The 13,636-nt window shown below is 36.1% G+C and overlaps 1 protein-coding gene across 1 annotated transcript in view; it reads left to right on the top strand.

Annotated features, from left to right (window-relative positions):
- The window catches only part of LOC139950163 (uncharacterized), a 30,420-nt gene extending 21,188 nt beyond the window's left edge, over positions 1-9,232 (top strand). The window contains exons 24-29 of the mRNA XM_071948786.1: positions 1,305-1,462; positions 2,528-2,641; positions 3,055-3,125; positions 3,733-3,773; positions 4,013-4,109; positions 5,085-9,232. Coding sequence (XP_071804887.1) covers positions 1,305-1,462; positions 2,528-2,641; positions 3,055-3,125; positions 3,733-3,773; positions 4,013-4,109; positions 5,085-5,190 — 587 coding nt within the window. The 3' untranslated portion in view covers positions 5,191-9,232. The remainder of the gene's footprint in view (positions 1-1,304; positions 1,463-2,527; positions 2,642-3,054; positions 3,126-3,732; positions 3,774-4,012; positions 4,110-5,084) is intronic.
- Positions 9,233-13,636: the final 4,404 nt, after the last annotated feature.

Consider the following 13,636-nt stretch of genomic DNA (forward strand, 5'->3'; position numbering starts at 1 on the left):
TTACACTAATCAACAGTTTACAAAAAGAACGAAATGAAAAGACAAAAAAAAACTAAAATAATATCGGCCTTCAACACTATCATCCACAACTAAACTTAAACATCGATACCAAGAAACATACATTATATCAATAATTCGCTAATTTATGGGGAATTACCAAACTATACACCAAAACATCAACAAACAAACAAGTCGAAATAATTACACTTAAAAGAAGTTTAAAGGGCATGGACAAAAAGAAAGAAATGGCAAAACACAGATATATAAAATAAATTAGACAAAAATAAAAGGAGAAAAAAACAAATGAAGACTCAAAAAAAAAAAAAAAAATCCAAATAACAAAAGTGTAGCATCTATAAAACATTCATTTTAAATACAATTCCCAATCCAACTATACAAAGTGAGTATAACCTCTGTCCCTCCGAATACGTATCTCTTATATGTATGCATAAGGTACGTCGTCAATCTAACCCAAAACAGAGCTATGTGGGCGCAGCCACTGCAATAGTGGCGGACGTGCGCCATAGCCAATCATTTTGGGGTAGAATTATGACGTCATGCATAAATATTTAGAGACGCGTATAACACCCTCACCCACATTACATTTCAAAACATTTGTGTAAAGGAGCTTCATCATCTAGCGGGGTGCCGCGCGAAGCGCGGCATCCCGCTAGTGAGAATAAGTTGTATTGACAAAATCCTCTGTGAGCTTGTGGTTCGAATAGTCAGGTTCAAGTTAAAATCTCCCACTATGTAACACAGTTTCTTTTCACTATTAATAACACTAAGACAGGCACCAAATGAATTATTGAAGTTGTCAATACTGGTATTAGGAGCTCTGTAAACATTTCCAACAATGATATTACTTGCATGATCACGCTCGATCTCAATGAAGATAGATTCATAATCAGAACAGGAAGTCATGAGTTCCTCTCTTGTATGATATTTAAGAGAGTCACTGATGAACATGGCTGCTCCTCCCCCAAGTTTGTTTTGACGAGAAGAATGAACAAGATGGTAGTTGTCTTTGTGGACATATGGAGGAGGAGCCCCTTTAAAACAAGTTTCTGTAAAAGCGTAGATGGAGAAAAGGTGGTTAGAACACAGTTGGTTCATTGATTTTTTTTTATACACAAAACAAAAAAACCTTGTTGGCTGTAAACAAACAATATTTCGCCTCCAACAATACACCCAATAATTTAATGTGTTCCAACAATAACCATGGGCTATAGTTTGATTGTTAAAGTATTAATATTGAACTAAGCATTCGAAGCGACCTTGACAGCACGTTTATTATCTCTTAGATGTGTGGTATGTTGCCTGGGAATATCTACCAAAAGGTAACATACACTCCTTCTTAAGGAGCAACCAGGACAAAGAAATTACCACGGTGTCTCCAGCGAATCTGTTCCAGTTTGCTCTGGATGTTGCTAAAGGAATGCAACACATTGCTGAGTCCGGGGTATGTATGCCTTACCTTAATTAATGACAATGTCAAATTTGGATCTAGCCCACCGTATATCGTTTGCCTCGCTAGTGTTTCAACCTATACAATAAAGCAACCATATTTTTCATGATCATAACTTTAAAAAAACCGCACAGTTTAATTTAAGGCACTGGACACTTTGGACAATATTACTAAAAAAAACAAAAAAACGTGGCAAAAGTATAAAACATTGTGAGAAACGGCTCCCACGAAGTAACGTAATTTTCGAGACAGAAGAGACCTCAGATTTAGAATTTGAAGCACACAACTTCGTGTGACAATGGTGTTTTTCCTTCCATTATTATCTCGCAACTTCGACGACCAATTATAGGGCCAATATAGGGCTATATAGCTCAGTTGGTAGAGCGCCGGCACGTTAATCCGGAGGTCGTTGGTTCGAATCCCACTCAAGTCAATTCTTTGTTCAACCCCAAAAATCATTTACAAATTTACCCAGTCAGTTTCCCTTGTGGTTCAAAATAAAATGAAAATAACCATGCAGGTAAAGAGTACACAATCGTCTATTTGGGAGTCCCGAAGGCTAAATTTACATTATAATGTTTAAAGACACTGGACCCTATTGGTAACTGTCAAAGACCAGTCTTCTCACGTGGTTTTTGTCAATGTAGGCCTATATATAAAACAAGAAATTTTCGAAAATTGAACTCAGTTGGTCGTCGAATGGAAGAAAACACACCCTTGTCACATATAGTTGTGCGCTTTCGGGACCTCAAAAACTAATGTTGAGGTCTCGAAATCAAATTCGTGGAAACTCACTTTTTTCTCGAAAACTACTTTACTTTAGAGGGAGCCGTTTCTCACAATATTTTATACTATCAACAGCTCCCCAGTGCTTGTTACCAAGTAAGTTTTTGTGCCAACAATTATTTTGAGTAATAACCAATAGTTTCCACTGTCTTTAACATCGTCATAGCAATTAGGCGACCAAATGTTGGTTAACTGAAGTGTAGGACTAACATGACAATTTGCATTAAGTTTCTTCCATACAAACCATATTGAAGAATGTTTCTATATATACAGTTTGTTCACAGCGAATTGTCATCGAGGAACATCGTCCTTAATGACGACATGGTTGCCATGGTTACTGGGATTGGACTGTCAAAAACAGCCGATATTTACGTCGAGACTTCTGAGGTAAATCAATCAGGCTGGGGCTGAACATAAATGTCGACAACTCAATCATTAAGAGCATTCCTTCTTAATCATGGTTACATACATACATACAATAATGATTTTGGGGGTTGAACAAAGAATTGGGATAGAACTAGAGTGGGATTTGAACCAACTACCTCCGGAAACGTGCCGGCGCTCTACCAAATGAGCTATCTAGCCCTTTGTTGGCGGTGCCAATATCTTTGTTCGGGGGGTGCCAGTCAGAAGCCATACAACCCTTAACTGCCGTGTAGCCAGGGGAAAATCATTTTAAAATTTACCCAGTCAGTTTCTCTTGTGGTTTATATTGATACATACAAGAATATAAGAAAATGTGTTTTTAATTTGCATTGATGTTTCATGAAAATTAAAAGGTGATTGTTGGTTATTCTCAGGTATGGGATCCTTGTCGCTGTTGGGCCCTGGAGTCACTGACTAACAAAACATTCACTACAATGAGTGACGTGTAAGTATCAGGCTACCTTTTCAAGTCCGTTGCTGCCTTGCAAAGTACAGTACATTACTAAAATAGCTATTGGTTTAAAAAATGTGAACATCTCGTCATTACGAGTCATTATCTCGTGTTTTTGAGTTGTACAATTTGTATCAAATTAACAATCTAAGAAAGCAGTTATCAATAGTTTGTTCGAACGTTCCCTTGAACCTATTAGCTGACATTGGGCTTTGATATCTACATCAGAAAAAAGCAATGCAACGTATACAATAGATGTTGTGTAACTTAAAAACAGCCCAGTGTACTTTTTGTATTTCTTCGATTGTCTTAAAATGGTCGAAACACAACCACAGAAAAATCATAATATTATATAAAACTAAGCTTTATTAAATCAAGTTTGGGGTGTTTCGAAAAGATAACATGATTTTACTCGATAATGTTGCAAGATACATTTTGCCTTCGAATCTATCAACGAATCTACACTTTCTCGTCCATTCTCCTTAACTTAATGAACAGTTGTTTCTTTAAAATTAAATCAAATTTCTCAAACCCTCTGACTACACTGTTCAACAATTTGACTAGGTTTTATATGGTTATTTTATCTGATTTTGTTGACCAGGTGGTCGTTTGGAGTTGTCGTCTGGGAAATAAAATCTCTGGGTATGTTTTAAATAAACATAATATGTTCATACGTGTACAGTTGGAGGAATAAAGTCGACAATTAAATTTGTCAATACCATCGTTTATTTTAAAACGGAATCAGTCTGCCAGCAATGTAAATGTTTGTTGTGTATTACGAATACATATTTTGTAAAACTTTCCGGGAAGGGGCTTGATTGAGTTTATTTTAAAGTAAGGAAATCACTTTATACTTGACTTACGATGTTATTTCAATGCAGGTCAGACCCCATACGCTAGCACTGAATCTCAAGATCTACTATCGATGTTGACGACTGGTTACCGTTTGGCTAAACCAAGGAGGTGTGCCGATGAAATGTAATAATTATGATATGATATGTATTTACTCGATCTATTTGATCAGGGCCCATTCATGTTATGAAAGGTTTAACATAGGCAAAGATCTCTGTTCTCTGTTTTGTAGTTCAATATAATTGCCATAGTCTATTAGTTTTTGCGTTTGACCTTTAAAGGAACAATACATAATTTTGTTTTGCTAACAAAACAGTTGCTGGCAGTGTACGCACTTTGTGTATTTCACTATTACATAAAGTGACAAGCCTGTAGAAGTTTGAGATCGACCGGCCATCTGGGTATCGAGAAAATGGTAAAAAACAACAAAAAAACGATTGCATGATTTTGCATGACTTCGATGTAAACCTGTGATCTTTGAGATTTTTGTTTCTTACCAATTCTGTACTCTTTAAAGACACTGGACACTCTTGGTATTGTCAATGACCAGTCTTCTCACTTAGTGTATCTCAACATATGCATACAATAACAAACCTGTGAAAATTTAAGCTCAATTGGCTGTCGAAGTTGCGAGATACCTATGAAAGCAAAGAAAGCAAACACTCTTGTCACACGAAGTTGTGTGCTTTCAGATGCATGATATCGAGTCATTAAGTCTAATTCTGAGGTGTCGAAATAAAATTCGTGGAAAATTACCTCTTTCTCGAAAACTATGTTACTTCAGAGGGAGCCTTTTCTCACAATGTTTTATACTATCAACCTCTCCCCATTACTCGTTACCAAGTAAGGTTTTATGCTAACAATTATTTTGAGTAATTAATAATAGTGTCCACTGCCTTTAAGAAAGAACAAAATAATGAAATTATGCAAAACAGGTTTAAACAGTAAATGTACACGTTGTTTACACCAACTACTAATTTTTTGCTCTATTTCATAAAAAACACGTAATTGTATATACACCATTCGTTTAATACTTAGTATGACCATGGAGCATGACGATCGAACGTTTTGTTCAATCGTATTACTATTTATATTTTACAGCTATAACCTGATGCTACGATGCTGGCAGAAAGATCCGAACAAACGACCAAACTTTGACCAAATTCTTGTAGATCTGACAGCGATGAGTCGAAAGCACAAGAACTAAATACAATGCTACCCCCCCCCCCCCGGCAGTAAAGCAGTTTGTATAAATTTGCCTTTGCCTTTGCTAAATATTTACGTTAAAAAGTTTATAAAACTATAACAACTTATCATATTAGACATGTAATGTAGTTATACATTATGAATATAAAACTAGAATAAAATTGTTAGGAAATTTAAGAAGACCTGGGTTGGGGTCATTCGACTTTGGAAACTTGGTGTAAACAAATATTGACTGTTTTTACTCTCCCTCCCTGAGAGTCGTGGTATTAACTATAGCATTTTAATCTGTTTGTTTTATATAGTGGTATCCTAGGTGTTACGTATAGTGATAGTGTATCACCATAGTACATTCATCTGTGCATTCACCCATTATCAACACTATTTGACGCATGAGTTCATCGAAATAAGTTAATTTGTTAACCCAACGGTTCTTTTCAGAACCACCCCAACTCATTTAGAGATTGTTATTACATGGTGTTACCGCAAACTATGCTATATCTTAATTTGTTTAACCGTCTGTCTTTCACTGTTCAACAAACAATTATGAAACTTGAAATAAGTGTGTACTAATTTTGCTCATTTTTTATTTGACATTTAGTTTTGTTTGTAACTGATTAAAAGTTTTATCATCCATATTTAGCCATCAATAACAATAAGGAACATACTCAGTGCTGTACTTAGTAAAATGATAATTTATAAATATTCAAGTAACATTAAATGGACACGCTGGGATCAGGCGCTTTTACTTATAAAAACGTAATCAAAATGGTTGGAAAGATGTTTTGAAAGAAAATTGAAATGAAAAATTGGTGGGCCGTGTGTTAGCTCACAAAGTAAGAAAATATAGAGTTTTAGGCTATAAGCCTATTATTTTGTGTGAACTATTATATTCTACTTTTGAAATATCTGTTGAACCATATTTACATATTAACAAACAGTTTGTATAGCCAAAAGAACCCAATCAAAGGCAATGTGTCCTTAATCTAGATGGTGTAGTAATATCTAACAGTTATTAATTATAACGCAATATAACATCAAGATACACAATTGAGCCTCTTCAGAATACTCATCTTCTCAATGATCAGGGGTCAATTTCACAAAGAGTTAGGACTAGTCCTAACTTAGGACTAGTCCTAAGAGATATGAAAAACGTACAGCTAGTCCTAAGTTAGGACTAGTAACTCGTCCTAACTCGAGATAAGACTAGTCCTAACTCTTTGTGAAACCCACCCCTGATCTTTTAATCTTCTTGTATTCATAGATCCGTTTGCAGCTGTAGTATTAACTGGTATAATATCTAAATAATTAAAACGTATTGGTTTATCTTATTGCTTGTTAAGCTCGCTATATTATTCAAAGCCTTTGCTTTTGGACCTGTTCGGTTGTTTTATTCCTAATAAGCCTAACTGTAGATGTTCATTAGGTGGTCATATGCTTTTGGAGATATCGAAAATCCAGAGAGAATAAATATGTCCGTGCTCCATGAGGAGTAACCCCTGATATGAAAACACAATCTGAGAAGTGTTACTGCAGTAACGCTTTTTATATTCAAATTTAGCACATAAAAATTGATAGCTTTTTACATAACCACATTACTTCGAAGTGCAATGTTTCTCGAAATACTTTAAAGACACTATTGGTAATTACTCAAAGACCAGTCTTCTCACTTAGGGTATCTCAACATATGCATAAATTAACAAACCTGTGAAAATTTGAGCTCGATTGGTCATCGAAGTTGCGAGATAACTATTAAATAAAAATCACCCTTGTCACACGAAGTTGTGTGCATTTAGATGGTTGATTACGAGACCTCAAATTCTAAATCTGAGGCCTCGAAATCAAATTCGTGGAAAATTACTTCTTTCTCGAAAACTTTGTCACTTCAGAGGGAGCCGTTTCTCACAATGTTTTATACCATCAACCTCTTCCCATTACTCGTTACCAAGTAATGTTTTATGCTAATAATTATTTTGAGTAATTACCAATAGTGTCCACTGCCTTTAATAACCGAAAGCTGTTGCGAACTTGTAACCAAAAGTTTGCATTTTCTATATCGTTAATCTAAAAAGTGGGCGGAACAATCTGATAGGTCTGATTGGTCATAATCGCAAATCCTTCGTTAAAATTAATGTTCAGAAATGTTACCGTTCATTACACGCCTATATAACATGGTATTTTGTTCTAGTAGTAATATAGTATTCCATCGTCTATGTTTTCAATTAAGATCTATAATACTTTAACCATATGCCAAGACTTAAAATACCACATAAATGTAATAAACAGAATTAAGACCGATGAGATATAACACAAATTGCTGACATGTTGTAATCTATTTGTCTGGTAATAGACGCGGCCGAAAACAGGGGCCGCCTCCTGATGTGATCATCTTAGGAAAAGCGGCCATCTTGGATGCAATATAATCACCTCTGGAAATTGCATTTTGACGGTGAAAATAGACCAAGTTAAACACACTAGATAACTTCCCCGTGTGGAGACATGCAAAATTCGCAAAACTTGTAAAAATTGAGGTCATAACTTTGACCAAAAGGGGTCGATCACAAACAAATTATAAAAGTGACAGTGTTCAAATTTGCACCCGCTCACTCGGGTGATGGGGTATCCGCAAGAATGTGTACAAATCATTGAGATGGAACAAAAGACATCCGTTCTTTCTGTTTTTCTTTCTTTTTATACAGATAATCGTAATTTTTCCATCCCCAAAGCTTTAATTTCATTCGTACAAACTGTCTTCTATTCTCATACACTTTTCTGATAGATTAACTATTTTGTTGTTACACAATAAGATACTTTTTCGTCAATCGCATTTCACACCCTTTCTTTGTCCACAGCATGCACCTACAAGTCCTCAAGTCATGGGCATATTTATTTCTTATTTTGGTGAAAGATATAATGTCATACTAGTAAACTGCATCATAATTTTGTGATGACTGTTGGGTTTTTTAAAGGAAAAAATGAAAATGCACATAAAGTAGCAATTGTAGCAAAAAGTCAAACAACACACGGAAGAAACGCGGCACATTTTATCAAAAAACGATTAAGATTTTACTAAAAAAAGTTGCCGTCGATTTCACAAAGAGTTTGGACTCGTCTTATCTTGAGTTAAGACGAGTAACTCGTCCCAACTTCGGATTAATCTTAAGGTCTGCATGCTACAATGCAGGGTTGTGACTCGTCCTAAGTCCTAAGACTAATCTTGAGTTAGGAAGAGTTTTGTGAAATCGAGGCTGGTCCTTAGACACATTAGCAATAACTTACAAATGAAAAATGAAGTTCATGAATAATTGATTTTTGGGGGGCCATGTCCCTGTTTACTTCGAATTGCCCATTTAAATTCACTCGTATATGTTTGATGTGGTTCCAACAACTTTAACAGATTACCTGCTTATTGTCATTTTGTCTAACAAGCTTTATATGTTTTAAATATGTCTATTTCTAGCCATCACTGTTAATGTTTTTATATGGAGCTAGCCAACTGATGTTATTGCCTATTTAATTAAAGTTTGTTTTAATTGAATTTGAATTGAATAGTACACAGCTGTCTTAATGTTTACTCGATGAAATGAATGACATTAGAGTGTGACATAAATGTATTCAAAGGCAAAACAAACGAACATGACATTTAATTTAAAAAAAATTAAAGAACAAAAAAATCAAATAATGACAAATAAATATTACAAAGATAAAATTTGTCTTTTCCTAAAAAGAAATGAACATTTCTAGTTTTAGCCACTGCACCTGTCCTGTCAGGAGCACATGACCGTTGTGGGTATTAAATAAACCATGTAACATTGAATATGCATAGCTTATACGTGATAGAACCAGGTTGAAAATGGCATAGCATGCTATAAAGTTTTGAATCAATGATAAGTCACCTGCTTTATGGATTGGCACAACATTTGCTCACTTCCAGTCATCAGGTATTGTTCCTCCGCTAAGAGATACATTGAAAAGCAAAATAGGCACCAATGAGGATGGGGAGTGCAAAAACAATTGGTGTACTCAAAATGTACCCGTTTCAAGAGAATCACACTTTAACACTTCGTTTTGCTTTACATTTGTGTACAAGGTCAAAGTTTATAAGTTAATTACATAGGTTTGTAGTATCAACATAAAGTTAAAAATTCATTTTATGGATAGATCTATCAAATGTGATTAAATTTGGCACAAATTTTGAAAATATTGATTTTTGACCTTTTTTTACCTTTTGATCCCAAAATGACCTTAAAATTCAAACTCAAGCTGGTCAGCCACCCTAATCGTCTTCCCGAGCCCATGATCCATACATCTAGCATGGATGCCAGCCATTAACAAACTATGCCGTGGTTTTTTTTTTCTAGAGCACTTTTTAAAGTTTGGCTGGTCTACTAATATACATGTATACGGGATAGCAGATGAATAATGGTGAAAGTAACGTTATCACTTTAAGTTGATTGATACCCATGCAGGGTACCATTGTACAAACGGACAGCTTAAAGTGCTATATAGTTAAAACCACTACTCTCCGGGAGGGACCACCGCCAGTGTGAACCTTAAAGTAAAAACAGTCAAATTACGATTTGTTTTTACCATTACAGATGACTGTGTATTGCTTTTAGACATGATAGAAACAGGTTGAAAATGGCATAGCATGCTATAAAGTTTTGAATCAATGATAAGTCACCTGCTTTATGGATTGGCACAACATTTGCTCGCTTCCAGTCATCAGGTATTGTTCCTCCGCTAAGAGATACATTGAAAAGCAAGTGAAGAGGCATGGCGACCTGACTGACGGTAATCTTTAACATGGTAAATGTTATGCCATAGGCCTACGAAGAATAATGATGTGATGACATTCGTTCGATGAGTAAAGTCATATGATGAATCTGATGATGATGAGTGAACAGAGGAAGTCAAATGAGTCCACCATGTCGGTCGCTACCATTATTAGATAATGAGTCTGGATGTTAGTTATCAAGGGGATCAGGGTTCAGTTCAATATGTCCACCAAGAATCAGTTGAAAAGTAGCACAACAGTTTGGATAATAACAAACCCTATACTTGTGAAGCGCCGTGGCTTGATACCATAATGCACAACTTTAGAATGATGATGATTTAAAACAGTTTTGACAGAGCTTCTTGTTGATCATGAGTCCCTTGTGGTCCAAGCTTGGTAATGTTGTGAATTCAAAGCGAAAAATTCCTGAAATCCATGGTTGTGATCTGCGTACTGCAGCTCCAACAGTCCCAGGGATAATATAGGTTTTCTCGGCCAGTTTCGGAAAATGACGGCCAATTTAACCACCAAGCTATTCTTTTTCGCGCAAAATCGAATGCTACTCAAAAGGGTCATTCGATTTCGTTTTGGGATTGGTCAAATGTAATGTTGCGTCATTCGAATTAACAAAATAAGCATTCAATTTAACAATTCATCAAAGCAGCATTCAAATTCGCAGACGCTTCTCGAGGCGTGTGTGTCACGAAAAAGAATGACGCTACGCTAAATTGAGTGCTAAAGGAGTTTGACTCGATTCAAAACGAAAATGAATGGCCAAATTCTGAATTTGAAACGCAGTTACAACTGGAGAGGCAAAACAGCTTTAATTCGAACGCATGAAAATGAAATTGACTGCTCATTTGCCGAATTTGACCGAGAAAACCTATACGAAGAGTTGATTAGGCCTAGTATAGATAGAGACAGTAGCGTGACCATCACAAAATGTGCAATAGGCCTATACATGCAGCCATGTTTAGTTAATGTATAGTAGGCCTACTTTTAGTATAGTACTTTAACAGCCAAAAAAGATGCATAAAGAAATGCCTCGAAGAAGTCAAGAAACTGCCAAATGATTTCTTAATAATGTTCCATACATTCAGAAGAACATAAAAACAGCCAAAATGAGATTGGATGGCAAGTTAAAAGGGAGATAACAATGGATTCAAAACGGTCAACTGGAGAGCTAAACAATGAGCCTCCACCATGATGAACAGCGCCTTCAGTTAAAGACACTGGACACTATTGGTAATAGTAAAATACCAGTCTTTTCACTCAATGGGAGACTTTTGGGACGCTTGGTGGCAGCAGGCTTACCAGGTAAAATCCATTGTTCTCGGTAATGTGCGCATGCTCAGAACTACGTATACAATGGAAATTTACCTGGTAAGTCTGCTGCCACCTAGCGTTCCAAGGTCTCCCATTGGTCGTCGAAGTCGAGAGATAATAATAAATAATGTTTTTAAAAACCTGGTCACACAAGGTTGTGTGTTTTGAGATGCTTGATTTCGAGACCTCAAAATCTAATTCTGAGGTATCGAAAGCAAATTCGTGGAAAATGACTTCTCTCTCGAAAACTACATTACTTCAGAGGAAGGCCGTTTCTCACAATGTTTTATACTACCAACCTCTCCCCATAATACTTGTTACCAAGGAAGGTTTTATGCTAGTAAATATTTTGAGTAATTACCAATAGTGTCCACTGCCTTTAAGGCGATGATGATAGTGTGTCACGAAAAAGAATGACAATTAACGCTAATTTGGTGCTAGAGGAATTTGAATGCTTCAAAACGAAATTGAATGGCCTGATTTTGCAACGCAATAACAACTGGAGAGGCAAAACAGCTTTAATCCGAACGCATGGAAAGAAATTGGCTGCTCATTTGCCGAGTTCGACCGAGAAAACCAATATTTGGCAGGAGCAGATCTACTAACAAATATATACACTGTTAGCGGAAGAGTGAGCAAAATGCTGGAGTTGTACCGGAAGACAAGTTTAACCTTTGGCCATTTTCACGATGGGCCAATTTTATTCACCAAATATTTTGAACATTTCTTTTGAAGTTGGAATCGGAGTTTGATTGATTTTATTTAGAGACATTCAATTGACTATGGAGTGGATTGGGTGTCAATAAGACGCAAAAAGCTAAGCATTGTAAAAGTCAGAGAAGAATAGTTGTCAAAGTGCCTTTTTAAGATTAAATATCGAGTATAGTCTTAGGAGACTCACCTTTAGTTTCCCCGTCACAAAATTTAAGGGAATCATAACCGAACATTATTGACTTCTGGATAATATTTTGCATTTGACGAGATTGGAACGAGATTGCAGCTGCTAATTGTTTTGAAGAATTTAAGACAGAGTTATTGATTGTACCGAATCCAGAAATGGGGCAGTTTCCCCAGTAGTCGTAAATAAACTATAATTTAAATACAATATTTTCTTTTGTCGAAGAGACTTTCATTCAAGAGTAGCAAATGTCTTTCGCGTTACAGTTGCCTCAGGCTGACTGTGACATTCAGGATGTTCAACTTGGTCGATTTGCACCGTCAAAACACGATTTCGAGAGTTGACTTTTTGTATATAAGGACGAGTAAAAAAAAAAACATGTTTAGGGTCCGGGTTTCAAAAAAAAGGAAGGAGGAGGGGCTTTTTATTTTTATATATTTTTGTCCTTCAAGATGGCCGCCATTCTTTTTAAAGCGTCAAATATCCATTGTTTTTTTTTCTACTGCTCAAACACACAATACATTGGCCCTAAATGAAACATTTTGGTCAAGATATCAGACAAGACATTCAGATTGTTTTAGCTGAGATCGTTTAAAATAACCCTTTTTCATAATAATAAAAAAAGAAAACAAAGAAAAAAAGGAGGCGGCCTCTAAAAAGGAAGCGGGCGGGGACGCTAAACATGTTTCTTTCATCCATGATGACCGCTTTTCCCTGCACATGGAATATAATTTTATTTTCGAGCCACCCCGAAAAGCCGAATTTGCGCTATTACTTCGTGCGGATTCCCCCCTCCCGAGTGTGCTGGTGCAAATTTGAACTCAGTCACTTTTATGTTTTGGCTGATGTGATCGACGATTTTTCGTCAAATTTTGATGTTACTTTTGGACCAAAAAGTTGTAATTCCCAAAGTCTTGCGAATTTTGCATGACTCCACACAGGAAAGTTGTTCAGGATGCTCAACTTGGTCGATTTGCACCGTCAAAATGCGATTTCCAGAGTTGACTATAGCATCCAAGACGGCCGGCCGCTTTTCCCTGCCCGGGAAATATTGTTTTAATTTTCGAGCCACCCCAAAACGCCGAATTTGCGCGGTTTCTTCTTGCGGATACCCCACCCCTGTTTTGGCCGCGTATATTACCAAATAGATTACAGCATGTGTTATATCTCATTGGTCTTAACTCTGTATATAGTTATTTGGTATTTTAAAGGTTGGCATATGGCTAAAGTATTGTAAGATCTAAATTGAAAACATAGACGATGGAATACTTGATTATTACTAGAACAAAATACCATATTACATAGGCGTGTAATGAACGGTAACATTTCTGAACATTAATTGAACATTTCTGAACATTAATTAGGCTTTTGCGATTCTGACCAATCAGACCTATCAGATTGTTCCGCCCACTTTTTAGATTAACGATATAGAAAATACAAACTTTTGGT

The sequence above is a fragment of the Asterias amurensis genome, chromosome 17, assembly GCF_032118995.1.
Source record: "Asterias amurensis chromosome 17, ASM3211899v1".
Classification (NCBI taxonomy): Eukaryota; Metazoa; Echinodermata; class Asteroidea; order Forcipulatida; family Asteriidae; genus Asterias; species Asterias amurensis.